The 19,340-nt window shown below is 39.1% G+C and overlaps 1 protein-coding gene across 3 annotated transcripts in view; it reads left to right on the top strand.

Moving 5' to 3' along the window:
- ano2b (anoctamin 2b) overlaps window positions 1-19,340 on the top strand; it is a 45,047-nt gene that overhangs the window by 17,718 nt on the left and 7,989 nt on the right. For 2 of the 3 annotated variants that reach the window (XM_055190566.2, XM_055190568.2), the window contains 7 exons: window positions 1,255-1,341; window positions 8,673-8,747; window positions 8,867-9,068; window positions 11,328-11,439; window positions 11,565-11,622; window positions 11,723-11,823; window positions 16,146-16,291. In XM_055190566.2, coding sequence (XP_055046541.2) covers window positions 1,255-1,341; window positions 8,673-8,747; window positions 8,867-9,068; window positions 11,328-11,439; window positions 11,565-11,622; window positions 11,723-11,823; window positions 16,146-16,291 — 781 coding nt within the window. The remainder of the gene's footprint in view (window positions 1-1,254; window positions 1,342-8,672; window positions 8,748-8,866; window positions 9,069-11,327; window positions 11,440-11,564; window positions 11,623-11,722; window positions 11,824-16,145; window positions 16,292-19,340) is intronic. The other variant, XM_055190567.2, reaches the window with a different exon arrangement.

Below are 19,340 nucleotides of genomic sequence, written 5' to 3' on the forward strand. Positions count from 1 at the left end.
GCTATTACGCCATACAATATAGTTCCTCTTTTAAATCCGCTTAGAAAAGTGCTACGTTTTATTTTGTACCACCAAACTTGCTCGTATAACTACTCGTCTTAAATAGGAAAAACGTTGATGTGTTTGGTCACTTCTAACTTTATCTCTAAATGGTACTATTGAATGAATGGGGCTAAGCTAAATGCTATCCAAGCGTCGCGGCGCGCTCCGGCGCTTGCGTGCGCGCGCACGGGTGGTGGAGGGATGTATCAACGGTTCTTGGTTGGGGTAATAACATATTTTGGTATTGAAAATGAGTAGACTATTCCTTTAAGGAACAATTTTGTACCAGTTAAATTTTAGGGGTACAAAAGAGTTAACTGTACCTTTAAAGGTACAAAATAGATCCTTAAGTAATGTACCTGAAAAGGTACAACATTGTATTATGTTTATATACCTGTAAAGGTACAAAACGGTACCTTGGGGTACCGCCACAGCGACAAAAAAGGTACAGTTTTATACCTTTTTTCTGACAGTGCATGGTGTATACGCTTCATGTTGGTTTTGCCAGTGTTGAATTTTATTAGTGGCTCATTTGAAAGATGAAGTGTGTAATTTCTACATCCTTAATAACACCAAACTACATGTAAATGCAAAATGTAAATGATTACTTTTAAACAGGTTGCTTAAATGCACCGATTGAGGTTGCAAAATGCCAGAAAAATACCCCAAACCAATATTAAAGTCGAATCTTGCTCTGGTGGCAACATTTGAAGTGCCAGAGAGCAACAATGTAACTAAACTTACTATTGAAATGGTTTGCATACAGTTGTCTCTGCACACTGTCCTAGAAAACTGTATTTTATAATTGAAAAATTACACACGTCACCTTTACAAAGATCTAAATATCACGGTGCTGATTCTGATTATATGCAAATGCTCTTTGTGTTATTGAAAAGAGTTAAGATGGTAACTGACACGGTTGTGTGGAAGAGACGGTGCTGCCAAATGCCGTGGGCCTTTTGCATGGCCTTCCCATCATGCATCCTTGTGTTGGCCTGAAGCATTTGGCACCCGTGCTTTAGGGCTCATAGTCTGCGCTTTGCATTGGTGATTCCCAAGCAAAAAAAATAAGTTAATCAGGAGGAGCATGTTGTAGAGCTCAGAACTGATGGTGTTCATGGAAAAATGCCTGCAAGTCTGATTTGCATTGTTAGCTAGAGGCTGTTTTGTGTTATCAGCGTTTGTATGACGGTTAGGATCTGTGTGTTCCAGCCTGAGAGAGGTGTGGAGGAGAGCGGGGAACTGGGGAAGGACAAATGGAGACAAAGGTTACTGTCAGCTATGGCAGCTGGGAATCCGGTAAATGGTTCTCTCTCTCTCTCTCTTGCTCTATTTTTCTCTGTCTCACCTGTATGTCTCCAGAGCCTTTTTTCCACCTGCTTGTGTTAAAGTTTCTGTATCACTTACCATCGATCCCTAGTTGTGAGGTTAGCACGTATTTCCCCTTGCTCTCTGACATCATTTGTGGTTGTTGTGCTGTTGGTACTCCTAGTAGATGATTTTTATTCTGGAAATTCTACTTTTTCTCTTTTGCGTAATGTTGCAGTGTGTATTTGCATGCACGGTTGCACCTTATAACCTAATAACATTGTAAGGTCATGCACATTAAACCCATAAACTGTGTTAATGTTCAAATGTCATTAGCAATTAAAGCAAAGCTCAGATTAGCAAAACGCTTTCTGATCCTTCATAACCATTTGCTCTCAGTAACATTTCACAGCCCATGCTCGCACATACATCTTTGGTGAGAGAATTCGAGCCCCATTTAATTTGCAAATGGCCCATGTGTCTGTCAGATGGACTCTGGGTGGGTGCTTGTGTGTGGTGGTCACACCGGGGTCACTCTAATAAGCAATATAGACATCTCTCAGTGCCCTAATCCTCTTGTTGTAGGATGGTGCACTTCAGGTTAATACAATTAGTAAAACACTTTTCACCTCAATATGGCCTGGAAATTACCTCCTCAATGGGCAATTTAAGGACCTGATAATGCGTTATAAAAATATTTTGGGTCATATTGTATTATTTGTTCCTATTTGCTTCCCATTTGTTCCTTAAATATGCCACATGAAGTAGAGTTAAATTTAGAAAATGCTTAAGTTCAGCTCCAGGACATCATGCTTGACTCTTGTCTCAGACATTTGTCTTACATCATTCACTTGGTTAATCTGTGCAGTTACACTTTAAGGTTAAGTCGTGATACATGGCATGTAAAAGGTATGGTAAACCAGCATCTTTTACATGCTTGTTTCTCAGTTTGTGTGGAGTTTATAGTCCAGATTTGTTAGCGGTTCAAGCAGATTTCTATTAAATCTGTCGCCTACATCATGGCACTTGTTCATTTTTATGTTTAGCTGCGCTGTCCCAGATATTATAGCCCACGGTCAGTCCTGACCTAGATGTTTTTTTCCGAAACCTTAAATCACGACTATACATGTTAACAGCTTTATTCAAAACAGCTTGGACTTAGGTATGCTGTATATTTAAAAAGTTTGATAATTGCATTTTTGGTCAGCCTCAAACTGTAAACAAATCCGATTTTATGTGGACGGAAAAACCATGTGGAATAAACAAGCACTAAAGGATTGAAGTAGTGCGGTCTATAATCTGTCACATATTCATAGTCAAATAAATGAGGAAGAGTCGACAGTTAATATTCATAGAGAGGCTCTTGTTCTAACTGCTTATTTTATTTGTACGACCACAGAAACCCTCAAAATAAACCAATAAATACTAGAATGACAGTAAGTCTGGTGAAAACCACCCTATCACTCATTGAACAACCACACATGTTGTGTGGACCAAAAGAGCTGATGATGAAAGGATTTCAGGGTCAGCGAGTTTCCCCCGGAGTTTTAAGAATGCGCCTGCTTATTTTTCTTCACACAAGAGTTGAGGAGCATATTTATTTCATGCTAAAGGTGGAACATATTTTGGCTGTTACTGTTTTGGTGGTAGATTTATATGAACATGTGCACATTTAAGAGATGGAATTGAATTTAGTGCCGTTTTAAATTCTTTTCCATATTGTCCGGTCAACTTCCCATATGCTGAGAATGAATGACACAGGTCGACCAGAAGAGAGCGCTGGACTCCATGCAAGTGAGTGTATTTGTGTGTATATATGCATGAGTGGAGTGTTCTCCCATGCTGGGCTATGTGCCAAACTTTTGGGTATAACCAAAGTAGTCACATCTCCACAGGACACTCGAACCCCTTGTACGCTCGGTTGGATTTGTCCTTATCTACAGCTCTTTATCATATAGCCGTGTCATCTTGGCAGCTATGTTTAGGAGACATTAGTGACTTTGGTATTAAATGCAGCAGACTCTGGCATGGCTAATTTTAGACAGCTTAAAGTTTTCATCGCCTCTTGAATCAAAGTAAGAGAGGATTCAACATTATCTTTGGAAAGTTTTATACTTAGGAGAGTTTTATTATGAGAACGAATAGTCTATATTCCCCGACTGTGTGGATCTGTCCTAGGAGACCACGGGATAATTTATAACTTTTGGCTGTACATTCTATTTACATTTGACCACATACATGTACTGTATAACAATTCGTTTTATATTACATTGCTAAATACAAATAGGTAGTTCACATCTGTGATGGTAAGCCTTTATTCTGATCATACCCAGCAAGCAAGTTTGTGTTTGAAGGATGTCTGGTAGGCCTACAGTGGTTCTCAAACTGGGGGCCGTGATGGTGCCAGGGGGGCCCCAGTTTAATGCATTAAAAATACATTAATTTATCATATATTCTGTGTAATTAAACCTCAGAAAAATAAGCCTATCCAACAGCACTACATTGTATAATTTAGCATGTTTTGTTCAATTAAAATTTTAAGTTTTAATATTTTCTGTCATACATTTTCTTTGGGGGGCACGAAGGGGTGCACCATACACAGGGGGCCGCATGCCGAAAAAGTTTGAGAACCACTGGTCTAGTAGTCATCCGAACACAGCTTAGACGTCTAGGCTAAAACAAGACATCATTTCGGCTGTCAATTTGATAGACGTTTAAACATAACCCAAAAGTAAATTGAAAAAATTAAACAAAATAAATGAAACCACGCCGCTGACTTTGTTTACATAATGGAACATCATGCATCTCGCAAGTTATTTTGACAAAAATATGTCATTTTTTATTTCAATTGAACTGGTTTATTTTGACTTGAAGTGAATTACTCATAGCCGGACTATATCGGTGAAATGACGCTTGCCGAGTAACTGTGTATATGTATATTAAACTCAATGCACTTTAGATTTAAATCTCTCAAGCTGTTCTTGTTTTGGTTGTTTGATGAGGATGATGGAGGGCTTGTCAGATTTTGTTAGTGTCTGATCATCATGATGATATCAAGATCTGAGTAGGAAGTCTGGGAGCTTTAATACACAATGTTACATAATTGAATTTGCAAGTCGATACTTAATCCTACAGCTGTCTTTACTCATGCATGGGTTATTTATTAGAAGGATCCCTGCTGATCTAAAGTGTGTGTGTGTGTGTGTGTACCTGGTAATTATCACGTTGTGGGCATCAACTGTCCCCACAAAGATAGGAATACTAGTATTTTGTAACGTTGTGAGGACATTTTGAGGTCCCCATGAGGAAACAAGCTTATAAATCAAACAGAATGATGTTTCTTGAAAATGTGAAGTAGGAGAAAGTTTTCTGTGATGGTTAGGGTTAGGGAAAGGGAACAGAATATACAGTTTGTATGGTATAAAAACCATTATGTCTATGGAATGTCCCCACGAAACATGGAAACATGTGTGCGTGGGTGTGCGTGTGTTTATTTTTGTGTAATCCTGGTCTGGTGGTCTTCATGGACTGGGATTTGGGGCTGAAAAGAGATGAGAGTGTTTTAAAGAGATTTCAAATCTGTCAGATGGGGCTCACAGCAAAATAATTCCCATCTCTAGACTTCCAAAAGACAATCTTCAGACAAATCACTCAGAAAATTCATCTTTTTATCATTTCACAAGCCAGAGCTATTCACCAGGGGACAGTTTGTATTTAAAATAAGCTGTGTAATTCTTCTGCATTGTAAAACTCTTGGTGCTGTATGCCACAGCAAGATGTGTGTTTTGGTTTGCCAGCGTGGGCACTGGCATGGTTTTGGTTCTCTCTCTCTCTCTCTCTCTCTCTGGCTTACAGTGTGATTTTGAGGATTGAGGGAAAGATGCGTACGTGACGTCAATATGAGCATGGCATCACTGCAGGGCGACATATGGTCATGGAGGAAATCCCCACAATGGTGATCCTGTCACTAATTTCCCAAATGGCTTAGTGTGGGACCGTTAGGAGAGTTGCGTGTCCAACTTGCATGTGTCAGTGTTCGTGTAAGAGAGCTACCATTTGCTAGCAAACCTGAACCCATTAAAGAGCACCTACTTCACTGCCAAAAACATTTTGTGTTTTTGGCATAATACAATGTGTTTGCATGGTTTATGGTTAAAAAAAACATTATTTTCCACATACCGTAAATTTTTGTACCTCCAAATGTCACTAAAATTGGCCTGCTAATCTGTCCATTGTGATTGGCCTGAATACCTCTGACGTCAGCCGAAAATGTGACGCTCCTTACCATGTTTGAAAGATTTGCTCACAATACAATGCTAACAGGAGTTAACTTACAGCGGGAGAAATTATGATAATGTTGGTCTTGTCTACATCACCAATCCTAGGAAGTAAACTGTTGCCTACAATCCGTTATATTGCTAGGCAACCACCAAGTCAGCTGTTTTTCAATCAAATACTGAAGCGTAAGCGCTTATTTGCTGTTAACTGTCATATTAGCAGAAACTTTAAAAAGAAGACGCTTGCTCTGACCTTGTTTGAGGGTGAGAGATGCACAAACACGCAGGAAAGAGTGAGCAAGTGGAGTCTGGTTGATCCAAATAACCGTAAACCTCCGTCACCACAACGAAAGTCCCGCCTCTCCCCTCATTCGATTGGACAATGGAAAGACGTGAATGACGTCGGGCGCTTTTCCGCTGTCAGCGTTCCTTCAAAAGCGTTTGCTGCAACTGGCAGTAAAAACCGCAAGCCATTCGGCTATTATCACGAATTTCTGCGTTTTTTCGTGAACATATAACGAATTCTTGTTTTCGTGTGATTATCACGTATTGGTTACTCAACTGCTTTTTCCTATTTTTAAACCATTGTCGCTTTGGTACAGGGTTAGATTTGGTGCTTGCATTAGAATGTCACTTTATACATTGGTTTATACTTTTTTTTCGTATTTATTTTTTTATATGTTGCTTGGCGTTGGGGTTAGAGTTGGGTTTGGGTAGGGATGTCATTTTATGTAAATCTAACCCTAAACCGAAGCGACAATGGTAAGAAAATAGGACAAAACAGTTGAGTAACCAATACGTGATAATGACACGAAAACAGGAATTTGTTAGACGATCACGAAAAAACGCTGAAATTCGTGATAATATCACGAAAAAAGAATTAAAAAAATACGTGACTATATAACAAAATTTCGTGAGACTGGGCTGTATATAGCAGTTAAAGTGGTTCCCCTATGATTATGAGCCAGTGAACCACTTTAATGGTCTAGTGCTATATACCAGATGGCAGTTTTTTGACAACTGGATCTGTCAGGAAACGGAGCTTAATAAAGTGATATTCTTCATTTGGACAGCTGTTATATGCTTCCGTGGAAATCCAAACCTCTGTTGTCACAGAACTGTTGAGCTAATCTGTTGATCTACATATAAACTATAGACAAGAGCTTAACACAAGCACGCAAGTGCCGTCTAATGTTTGGATGTGCCAACCTCTTTAAAAAAGACACCGGATAACACTGAAACCACTGAGTCCAAAACTGTGGGATTTTTCTGAAGGGAGTTTAAACTGGTGAAAAGATACAAAGGTAAGAATATGTAATATGTACGAAATTGGGGCATGTTGAAGATACAATCCCTTTTTTCGGACAATTGAATACATTTGTCTGGAGAGGAATGTTGGGTTTTTTCCTCAAGTTTTTCATTTTTTCCTGCAAGTAAACATGTAATATAAAAACATGACCACTTCTGTGACTGATTACATAAATTATTTATGCTGTGTTTTCCCTTCGGTTGCCAGGCATCTTTTGTTATTTGTATTTGACAGATTTACACTGAATCTGCACCCACAGAAATCCACAGAAGCCATGCCAATTTCGGCAGAATTCAAATGCCTGTCATCTTCCCACCCTGTGTACTCAACTCCATATAATACATTCAACCGTATTTAAATCCAAAGGTTACATGTAGGCCTACTGGCTACATGCTTGTGGTCTCTAACAGCATTTTTGTGGCAGTTAGTTTGTACAGTCCTCCCTGCTTATCCCTGCGGCAAAAGAGATTTCTTGGCTTCCTCTGACATTTGTGCACCAGCATTATAGCAACACGAATCCTGTTGCACAGTATTTCTCAATTTAGATTTTTAAGAGGTGAACGTAGTCTATCACCGAATCACATCATGCATCTTAATGAAGAGTTAGCAATGGGTGAGACCGCAGGTCTGCAGTAACTGCACTCATTATGGCAAGGGTTTGGGAATTGTGATTTGCGGCCAAGTTGCGTGACCCACATTCGTCGCATTCAAAATCTGTGAGATATATTGAGGGCTGCATGCGGTTACAGTCTGGGTGCTGCGCCTTTCCAAGATCCTGGGTGCCAAGGTTTAGACACGCGCTGTTTGCTAGATGGTGCTGTCGGATAATGAGTGCAATTATAGGAGAGGGACTTTTCTGTTTTGGCAATACTTTGACAGCATGGGCTACCGGGCCTGAACTAGACAGCATCAGAGGCACGCTGCTAACGCTAATCCAAAACTATGCATGTATATTCTTTAATTAATTGTGTTAATGAAAATGAAATGAATTTATCTTTGTGCGTATCATGTTTCATGGGTTTCTCTTGCAGTTGGGATGTTGCTTTCCACATAGATCATAGTCAGTAAGGAAGCTAAGCTATGATGATTTTTTCATTAGATTAACACTAATAACTGCTTAACATTCCTGTGGTTCTATAATAGTTTTTCCACAGGAACACAATGGAAAGCTCTTTTTCTCTGTGCTATATTTCCTGCTGTCGTCAGTCTATCTCCCATAAGAATTAGTCATTACAGTAACGTTATCCGTTTGCCCTAGAGAGATATATGTCTTGGTCAGCTGTCCTAAACTTCACAGTGAAGGTAAACTCTCTCTCCATTGGGAACAGAAGTGCTTACAGTAACTCTATTGATGTATGCCTGGGCAGGCCTTGTATTTAGCAATGGCTGCGGATGTTGTTTTGGCTTGATGATGCTTTGATATTGATGCAAAGAAGACTGAAGGAACTTCGAAATATATTAAGGTTGTCCTAGTCTTTTAGGTTCTCAGGCCGGATGTTTTGAAGATATGATCTATCCTTGAATGTACGGAATGCGGTGGAAGGCCAGGTGATAATGACCCTAATGTTGTCATGTTTTTACAAGAAAACTTCCCCTCAATAGTTTTGTACAAGGTATTGCAGCATGTTTTCCATAAAATGCACCAACATGCCTACAGCCAAACACTGTATAGCTACATAGCTACTTTAGTGACTTGCTCTTGGTAATTTCAGTCTGTGTGTTATTTTCTTTAACAGCCTGGACACGAGAAGCTAACGTGGAGGGATCGACTGCCTGGCTATTTAATCAACATTTCCTCCATTCTCTTTATGGTAAACAATCCACTTTTTGTTTGCTACTGATTCATATAAAACACACGCGCACATCGCTAGATTAAAATTTTATGCCTGATGAAGGTGTTTCATTTCCCTTCTGTTTGTTTTTTCTCTAGTTTTGCGTGACCTGCGCGGCTGTGTTCAGTGTGGTGATTTATCGCGTCACAATCTCGGCACTCATGGCGATGAACCCAGACCCAGAAGTCAAGGCCAACATGCGAGTGACCGTCACGGCCACCGCAGTCGTCATCAACCTGGTGGTTATTCTCATCTTGGATGAGATCTACGGAATGGTGGCTGCCTGGCTCACAGAATTGGGTGAGAAATTGCATGTATCTCTACCAGCCTTGACAAAAGGCTAAATTGATTCAAGAGACCATTTTAGGTCAACTTCCTTCTGCTATTGATGTTGATTATTCTTCCTTACCAAACACCACATGACATACAGTGCCTTGCGAAAGTATTTGGCCCCCTTGAACTTTTTGACCTTTTGCCACATTTTAGGCTTCAAATATAACGATATAAAACTGTAATTTTTTGTGAAGAATCAACAACAAGTGGGACACAATCATGAAGTGGAATGAAGTTTATTGGATATTTCAAACTTTTTTAACAAATAAAAAACTTAAAATTGGGCGTGAAAAATTAATCAGCCCCTTTACTTTCAGTGCAGCAATGTCTCTCCAGATGTTCTGTGAGGATCTCTGAATGATCCAATGTTGACCTAAATGACTAATGATGATAAATAAAATCCACTTTTACACTCCGTATAAATGCACCTGCTATGTGATAGTCTCAGAGGTCTGTTTAAAGCGCAGAGAGCATCATGAAGAACAAGAAACACACCATGCAGGTCCGAGATACTGTTGTGGAGAAGTTTAAAGCCGGATTTGGATACCAAAAAGATTTCCCAAGCTTTAAACATCCCAAGGAGCACTGTGCAAGCGATAATATTGAAATGGAAGGAGTATCAGACCACTGCAAATCTACAAAGACCCGGTCATCCGTTTAAACTTTCAGCTCAAACAAGGTGAAGACTGATCAGAGATGCAGCCAAGAGGCCCATGATCACTCTGGATGAACTGCAGAGATCTACAGCTGAGGTGGGAGAGTCTGTTCATAGGACAACAATCAGTCGTATACTGCACAAATCTGGCCTTTATGGAAGAGTGGCAAGAAAAAAGGGGCATTTCTTAAAGATATCTATAAAAGTGTCACCTGGGAGACACACCAAACATGTGGAAGAAGGTGCTCTGGTCAGATGAAACCAAAATCGAACTTTTTGGCAACAATGCAAAACGTTATGTTTGGACACACCATCCCCACTGTCAAACATGGTGGTGGCAGCATCATGGTTTTGGCCTGCTTTTCTTCAGCAGGGACAGGGAAGATGGTTAAAATTGATGGGAAGATGGATGGAGCCAAATACAGGACCATTCTGGAAGAAAACCTGATGGAGTCTGCAAAAGACCTGAGACTGGGATGGAGATTTGTCTTCCAACAAGACAATGATCCAAAACATAAAGCAATGCATCTACAATGGAATGGTTCACAAATAAACATATCCAGGATTGGCCAAGTCAAAGTCCAGACCTGAATCCAATCGAGAATCTGTGAAAAGAACTGAAAACTGCTGTTCACAAACGCTCTCCATCCAACCTCAATGAGCTCGAGCTGCTTTGAAAGGAGGAATGGGCAAAAATTTCTGTTTCTCGATGTGCAAAACTGATAGAGACATACCCCAAGCGATTTACAGCTGTAATCGCAGCAAAAGATGGCGCTAAAAAGTATTAACTTAAGGGGGCTGAATAATTTTGCACGCCCAACCTTTCAGTTTTCCACCTGTTAAAAAAGTTTTAAATATCCAACACATTTTGTTCCACTTCATGATTGTGTCCCACTTCTTGTTGATTTTTCACAATAATACAGTTTTATATCTTTATGTTTGAAGTTTGAAATGTGGCAAAAGGTTGAAAAGTTCAAGGGAGCCGAATACTTTCACAAGGCACTGTACATCTTTATAGAGTTTCTCCTCACCACTCCTGGAATGCTTGGGAATACTCTTCTGCTTGTCAGTCGGCCGTCAGCCAGATTTCCCTAAGAGACATTTTAATAAATGAGTGTCTCTGTGGATCCGTAAAGAAGGAAGGAAAGGAGAAAGCATGTGTTATCACCACATGAATAAGACATAGACTTTTTACTTACAAAGTCTGACCACATATGGTCTGAGGCTCAGTGCTTTAACCTACTTCCGAACCCACCGATTTCAGTAGACTTACTGGATTTAATATGCTACCTTATTAATACATTTGTATTGGTTTATAATGAATTTATCACTCAGATAACTGTAGTACATCTTAAAGTACGAAATAATGTGCAGTCCTAGCCTAGTTATGCCCTCTACCCCAAACTTAACTTCTTATTTTCTCAAGAGCTCTATCTTTACAATGTTTAACCCAGTAAGTTACTGAGACATTTTGAGAAAGATTCAGTGGATCAGAACAGTAAAGGAAGTTGTGGGCAGTTTATCCAGAACGTGTTTAACCCCAAATGTTGTGGATTCATTTGTCTCTTCAGAGATCCCCAAAACAGAGACCAACTTTGAGGAACGTCTGATTCTGAAGGCTTTTCTTCTCAAGTTCATGAACGCTTATGCACCCATCTTCTACGTGGCCTTCTTCAAAGGGAGGTATGTGGACAATTTCTGATTCTGGAGGCTTTTCATATTTTTACAGTTGTGTAAACACATTGGTTAGGTCATTCACTTGTTAACCTACTGAACCAAAGGCCATTCCTAACTCCTGTGTTTTTCAGGTTTGCAGGCCGACCCGGTGACTATGTTTATATCTTTAATGACTACCGTATGGAGGAGGTGATTACAACTTTGCATCCCATGTCATTGTTTAGACTGTTTACTTCAATGTGGATGGTTATATGATATAGATTTAATTGAAAGAAACTCTTTTTTTCAGTGTGCTCCTGGAGGCTGTCTTATTGAACTTTGCATCCAGCTAAGCATCATCATGCTGGGGAAGCAGCTTATTCAGAATAACATCTTTGAAATCGGAATTCCGTAAGTTTCTGCCGATCACATTGAACATTTTCTTAACACTTGATCCAAAAATGTTTGCTTTCACGTCACTCTACATTCAAAAGATTCGTTTGATTCCTCATGTCTTGACTTTTTAAGTTCTACTCCTGGAAAAATTGGTTTATAAAGACTGGAAATGCCTGGACTGTGAGGTGCTCCATTGTGCTTTTTTGCCTTTCTTTACACACACAGACACAGATTTTTTTCTCCAAACCCCTCCTTGTTGTCTAATAGGTCATATTCCTGTCTTATTTCACAAGTTTGCACAAGTGATACATCACGTGAGAGAGCAAGATAAAATGCAAATCAGAGTGACTCTTGTGTGTATGCAGTACAGCCTGTACTTGCATATGAACACAGACAGACCAACCTACTGTAAATATTGTGATAGTGGGCCTTAACATACTGATTACCATAATTTACTGTATATTGTGCGGTTGGGTAAACAGATATTAGGGCATAAGTGTACAGAGATAATGTGAATTGCCCTGCGGGTAACAGAATATACATTCTAAGCCGTGACTCCATTCTCTGGAAATACCTTTTAAATTTTTATTTTTGTCCAATCCATTGTGTGTGTTCTTTTCCTTGTATCTTATTCCTATACAATGAAAACCCGACACTGTTCCTAGGAACACTGGACTGTCTCTTTGGTGTGCCGATATTGTGGTGGATCCAGTTGGTTGCAAATGATCCGATAAACAAGAATGTTTTCAATAATGATTCATCGTCATTCATCGGAGTGCTAACACTTCACTTAATCTCCACAACGTTGTCATGCAGTTGGCATGAATCAATAAACTTGCACAACATTTGGTGACAGCGGTAAAATGAGCTCACCCCCGCCTCAGGCGAGGGGACCGGAAGTACAAGATGCACCCGACTTATGTTTCTCGTAACTCAACTTACAGATCTCATTTCATAATTACAAATGCAATTTAATGACAGCTACTATGACTCAATAGCATTAATCACATGCATGTATTTCTGTTTAATCTCTGTTACACTTGTGTCGTTCCAAACCCATTCTACTAGTTTTTGAAGAATATACATTTTAAGTGAGTTACGACTGAATTGTAACAATGACAAACAAAATTAAATTTCAAGGGCCTGATTTACTAAACTGGGCAAATTAGCGTGAGAGCACAATTCCAAAAAAGCTCAGATGGGAGTGTTAATATCTGCGGGTTATTTACTAAAAAGGCACAAATTAAATATAACACAGCTGACTTCCATAATGACCAACGCAATCTACTAGGAGTAGCGCAAATTAGTTCAGGGTCGCAAATAAGCAGCGGATGAGTTGCGTGTAATCTACTTACATGTGTAAAGTGAAGGTTTACAATAAGTTTTGAAACACCTGGTATTGTGTGACTTCAACCCAGGAAGAAATTTTGGCTAAAACAAGCCTAAATTTGGGCTGTCAGTGAAAGTCTAATAGACGTCTACCATAGCCCAAGAATAGACAATACATAAACGTTTAAAACAAATGAAAGCAAACACCTTGAACACCTGTTGACTTTACTTACATGTTTGAATTTTATACATCTTCAAGTTATTTTGCCAAAAATGGCATGTAACCAAATTTAAGGTTATTTAGGGTAGGAGTGGGTTACTCATAGCTGGACTAAATTGGATCTATAGTAAGCCGTCATTTTAACATCTCGGTTTTTGCTTGCTGGGTAGTGAGTCCTCTTTTACTTCCTCCAGCAAGTAAAAAATATTCAGTTCAATTCAATTTTATTTATATAGCGCTTTTCACAATTGGTAATTGTTTTGAAGCAGCTTTACATTAATAGAAGCAGGGAAAACAGAAAAATCGACAGATAGCATAACATAATACAGATAGCATAAGCAGAAGAATTTGCTGCGGCTACGAATCGACATTATAAGTGAGCGTATTACTAATGTAACGATTTCCCGGGTTGAAAAACCCCCTAGGAGAAAAAAACCCTGGACTTTTTTAGCCGGGTAAAAAAGTCCTAGGAGGAAAAAACCCTCGGGAGATATACTGTATATATGTAAACGAGTAAGGAGATTAAATGGGTTCTGCCGGTTGGTCGGGCATCACCTGGGCATCACGTTGAAGGACGGCTAGTAAATCAGGGATGTTCCGACCTTCACATTTACCGGAACTAGGTCTGTTTGTCTCATTGTCCTCGGGATCGAGGACGAGACAGGGAGAGAGAAACAAAATCCTATTAACGTAGGGGTCTTTCACGTGTAATGCAACTTTCACACAGTTATGTGGTTTAAGTCAGCTCGGTTCCAGACAGGCTAACTATTGCAGCATAAGTATATTACCCATAGTTGAGGATTTAGCAAATTTGTGGGCCCAGGGCGAATCTATGTATGGGGCCCCCCATTTGATCTTTAAAACAGTAATGGAAACCTGTTTGACTAAGGCCAGGTTTAAATTTATTTATTTATTAGGTTTTACAAGCCAGCTATTGTGAGATAAGTACCATTACTAAACAAAGTATGTGAATGCTTTGTTAAAGAGAAATGTCTTAAGTCTAGATTTAAAGTTATCTACTGTGTCTAATTCTCGGACAAATGACTTGGCAAACAATATTTTTGAATAATATGTTGCTCTGGCATTCCAAAAAAACTGTTACATGGTAAAAAATTCTCTGCCTTGTACCACACGCTCTCTGATTCCTTTTCTATCAGCTACAATTTCAGCCATTTCAAGAGCAAAATTATTTAAGACCTGCTTTTTTTCTGCATTAAGTAATGCCGCAAAAAAACAGTAATATCACACATACAAACATTAGTAAATTGCGAATAGTCAGTCGCAAAAATAGCTAAACCACAGCTTTTTAGCGCTAATTATCAATTTTGGGAGAAACTGACTGAAATGTATTTGTTGGACAATTTTCCAACATACATTTGGAATGCAATAAGAATAATAGTTCTAACACAGAGGGTTGAAGGATGGCATGTGCAGATGTATCATGATGGAAACCACTGGGGAGAGGAGGACTATAAATCCTTCATCCTGACCTACATCTGATCTGATCTCCCACTGCTTTTCCACACCATCTCTCTGCTCAGAAACGAGAATGCATCTATTGCATCTATTGAAATTAACTATCATTTGTTATTTGTGTGCCTCTCGTGTGCGTCTCTAAATGCAAATGCATTTTAACAGCTGGTAAACGAGAGCTTTATCGCGGATGGAGGCAAGCACTTGTACAAAGGCGTGCATTAAAAAGTAATACGCTAGAAAAGGCGGTCATTTCGGAAACTAAATAATGCAGCAGATGCATTTAAAGTTTTTTGAGAGCATTAGTTGGTGTATGGACCACATGGATAATTTCAGTTACTATATTTGGCCTTCAAATAAAGACCTGTCATTCTGTCACACTTTCTCTTGATGGAGAGATTTTCGAAACATAAAGACATGAACCCAAAGCTGACCCCACATTCCACTGTGTTTTGGAGACGTAATAAAACCCCAGGTTAAACTGGGTCAAACTCTGAAATGTTGGCAGTAATTAGTAAAGTTTGGAGCGGTTTTTGCTGGGAGTGCTTGTGTTGTAAAATAGAAAATTACATGAAACTACTGCATTTTACAGTTTGGGTCGTTATTCCTAATTTTTTTAACCTGGGGGGTAAGCAAGCAGTCTTTTAAATCCCAGCCTCTATGATGAGAGGTTTCTCTTTAAAGGTGGAAAGCTATCATAGTAATTTATGGGGACCACCTCTTGACTGGGGTCCTGTGATCTTTACCGCTTCTCTTAGGTGTTTTGGAGTTGACACATGTACGGTGTTTATTCAAGAGATTTTAGTAGGTTATGTGTGAAAATGAATGGAAACAGAAATAAAGTTTGCTATAGAGACATTATAAATGTTACTTTTTATCTTCTTTATAAGCAAAAGTTGGTTTGTGAAGGTTAAAAGCACCAATAAAAGTGAATGTGTATATGGCCAGATGTGTACAATAAAGACATTACCTGAGAGATGTCCAGTGTTTCCTAGACTCCCACGTCTTGTGTGTATGTGTCCGCTCGAATGTGTGGCCATGCAATAAAACACAGAACGCCTAGCCAAAATTCTTGCCATTTCAAGTTCATTCACATGCTGGTTCACATTACTGAACTAAACCACACAAAGACATTTTAATTAAACCAATGCTCAGAACCCAAGAACAAGTGTTCTTCATTAAATTTGTAAAATGGTGATAGAAAAACTATTTACAGACGCAATCAAATCGGAGCAATTTCCATCACAGTGTCAAGTTTGCATCATTGTATTGTTTACATCCTGACTCGTTCTCTTATTTCTCCTCATCAATTTAGAAAGCTGAAGAAGCTATGCCGCACTTTGAAGGACAAGGAACGTGACCCCGAGGAGATTGTGGAGCATCCGGAGCGCCGCCAACAGTGGCACCTGGACTACGACCTGGAGCCGTTTGATGGCCTCACACCTGAATACATGGAGATGAGTGAGTGACACTTCACACTGCGTAAAAGTGAATGTAGACGTCTCTGAGGGGAAAGTGCTGTGCGAAAACATCTGGTTAGACAAGACCACAGAGCTTGTTGTAGGAGAAATACATAGTGTAGGCCTTGAGATTTCACACCAACTCTTATTAAACACTGCTGTTGTGAAAGGTTTTCGAAGTAAAACTTTATGAATGAGACCAATAAGCTCTGCATTTGTATTCCAGCTGTGTTTAAAATTTGGAGGCGCTTCATTCACTAGCATGTGGTGATACACAACTTGAGTGAGTGTGTTTACGTTTCGTTGACGTGAAGGCGAGTGTGTAAACATTGAACTTAAACATCTGAAAAAATGTACAATTGAATTACTATAATTCATCCAGGATTTACAAGACCCAAATATTTTGAGAACGTGAAAAACTCAAATGTACGTTGACCATTTCTCCAATTGTAAAATTTCTTTTCTAAACATTTGCGAAATCATGCCATTCCCTTTCTATTGAATTTGACACATTCATCCTCCGCATTGTGTTAAACCCTGAAACGGCTTTCAGTGTAAAATTGGTTACATACTGCATGTACAGGTTTTTGGTTTACTTCCTTACAACAAAAGGTACACAATATGCCCTGACAGGGAACATTTTTTAATTGTATGATCGATCATGTTTGAATTTAGTTCTTGATAGTTTCACTGCCACGAGTTTAGGTTGAGGGAGTGCTTTGATCTGGAACCGTTTATTGACAGGAGTGCCGCTAAGTTGGATAATGGTCTAATAATTGAAAACCTATGCGTGAGAACCTGCAACTTAGTCTCTTCTGGAGAATTTAGGGATATTTTAATCCACCGCCAAGTACACAGCAGCTTGATCAGTACAAGCTATCCTGTCGAGTCACTTTATAGAAACATTAAAAAAAGAAATTGTAGACCACTAGTTGTTGACCACCTACATATTGTGAGAGAGACTGAGGTCCATGACTCGGTCTTCGATATTTTTGTAGAATTCCCTCCAGCCTGATTCCTTCGAGCCATTGTTGATTCGATGCAAAGAAAACGTCATGTGTCAATCAAGCCAAAGAAGGAAATGCCGTTTCCCACAAGGCTTATGTTCCGTATGTGGTTGACTGACAAGTAATCAGCTTTGTACTTGACACCCCTCATTGGGAATGAAAGGCAAAGTGTGTTTTGAGAAAGGTAGTGGGGAATTTCCCATTGTCTAGATGATTTTTGTCACGTCTTGAAAAGTTATTTAATCTTTATGGAAACACAAGGCTATTGTTTTTTTAAAAGCAAAGTATGAAGTTGCATTTTGTTAGTCTGACTTAAAGGAAATGTTCACCCTAAATTCAATAATTAACCAATATTTTACTAGCCCTCAAGCCGTGTCTATATGACTTTCTTCTTTCAGCCAAACACAGAGTTAGCCGAACACAATTGGAGTTATAATAAATAACATCCTCGCTCTTCCTAGCTACGTAAAGGCTTTGAATTGTAGCCATTTTAAGTTTTAAATAATTTAAACATTGATTAATAAAAAAAAAAAATGAAAAGCATAAATGCAAAATCCTCTAAGTGTGTCTTACATGTTTTCTTGTATAATAGCATTTTTTTAACAGACTCCTAATGAATTCTGGCAACAAACTGGTATTTCTGAATGGGCTGAGGCCGGGATTAAGCGGATTTGAAGCTTATGTATTGGATAAACATATAATACTTGTCAAGTGCCTTTTGTTAATATTTATTATCTCATTTTTGACGGAGGTGGCATTAACAGCTTTTGCATCTGAGCTCCTCATACAGTATATTAACCCACTGAAGTATGGATGCCTTTTCTGATGATGGGTGGGCTTCAAAAACAGATACTTTTCAATGCCATTACAAATCTAGGAAGAGCCAGGATATTATTTATCATAACTCCAACTGTGTTTGGCTAAAAGATCAAATCATATACACATAGAATGGCTTAAAAGTGAGTAAAATATGGGCTAATGTTTAATCTGGTGTGAACTATTCCTTTAACGGAGAAAGTTTCCTTTTTAATCAGAATTTTAGCAAACCTGTCTTCCAAGACATTTGGTTTTGATTCTCTTGTTAATGTGACATCACACTGATAAAGCCCCGCCTATGGCCACTGACAGACTGCTTAATTTTAGCCAAAAGCTTTTCTAAGAGGCTGTTTACACTTGGCATTAACATGCGTTTTCGTCGATCGGATCACAAGTGGACGACGTTAATGCCAGGTGTAAACGGTGTTCAAAACGTTTTGAACGCGTCCACTTTCGACCACTTTCAACCACATTCAGAGGTAGTCGAAACCACTTTCGATCTGATTGCTTTTGTGGTGTAAACGCACATGTGGTTGAATGTGTTCCACATGCGACCGCCTTCTCTCCGCCCATTTATCTAATCTGAGGTACTAAACTCAAGTTTTACGTATTTTTCTGACTTCTGCCTTTCATTGATAAAACTAAAGCGGCGCTGATCATATTTCATCAATTGCGCTGAAAATTCAGAGAAAGCTCTAACATATACACATACAAAACTCTGTGCAGGATGTTTACTTGCTAAACAGGCAGCTGACTACGACATAATATTAGTTTGCGTCCATATAAACTTATAATTAATCCCGCTTGCGTTTGAGTGACAGCACAGAGACTCGTCCACCGTCTCGACAGACCGCCCCCTCAAAGTATTCAGGACAGAAGTGGTCGAAAGTGGACAAAAGAGAGAGATTTAAATACCAGGTGTAAATGTGATGTGTCTCTCTCGTCCACTTGTGATCCGATCGATGAAAACACATCTTAATACCAAGTGTAAACATCCCCTAAATGTATTTATTAGCACATTGTAGGGCTAATGCATGCAGCTAAAGATCCTATTGTCTCACACTGTTTTTACTGTTACTGTCTCACTGTCTCTTTTGGTAAGGGAGTGAAAAACAGTATATAGCAAAAAAATTGACTGCACGCTCACTTGCAAAATAATATTATTTAAACCAACGTTTCGGCAAATAGCCTTCGTCAAGGTAGTGAAAAACAGTAACTCATTTGCAT

The sequence above is a fragment of the Misgurnus anguillicaudatus genome, chromosome 1 (assembly GCF_027580225.2).
Source record: "Misgurnus anguillicaudatus chromosome 1, ASM2758022v2, whole genome shotgun sequence".
NCBI classification, from domain to species: domain Eukaryota; kingdom Metazoa; phylum Chordata; class Actinopteri; order Cypriniformes; family Cobitidae; genus Misgurnus; species Misgurnus anguillicaudatus.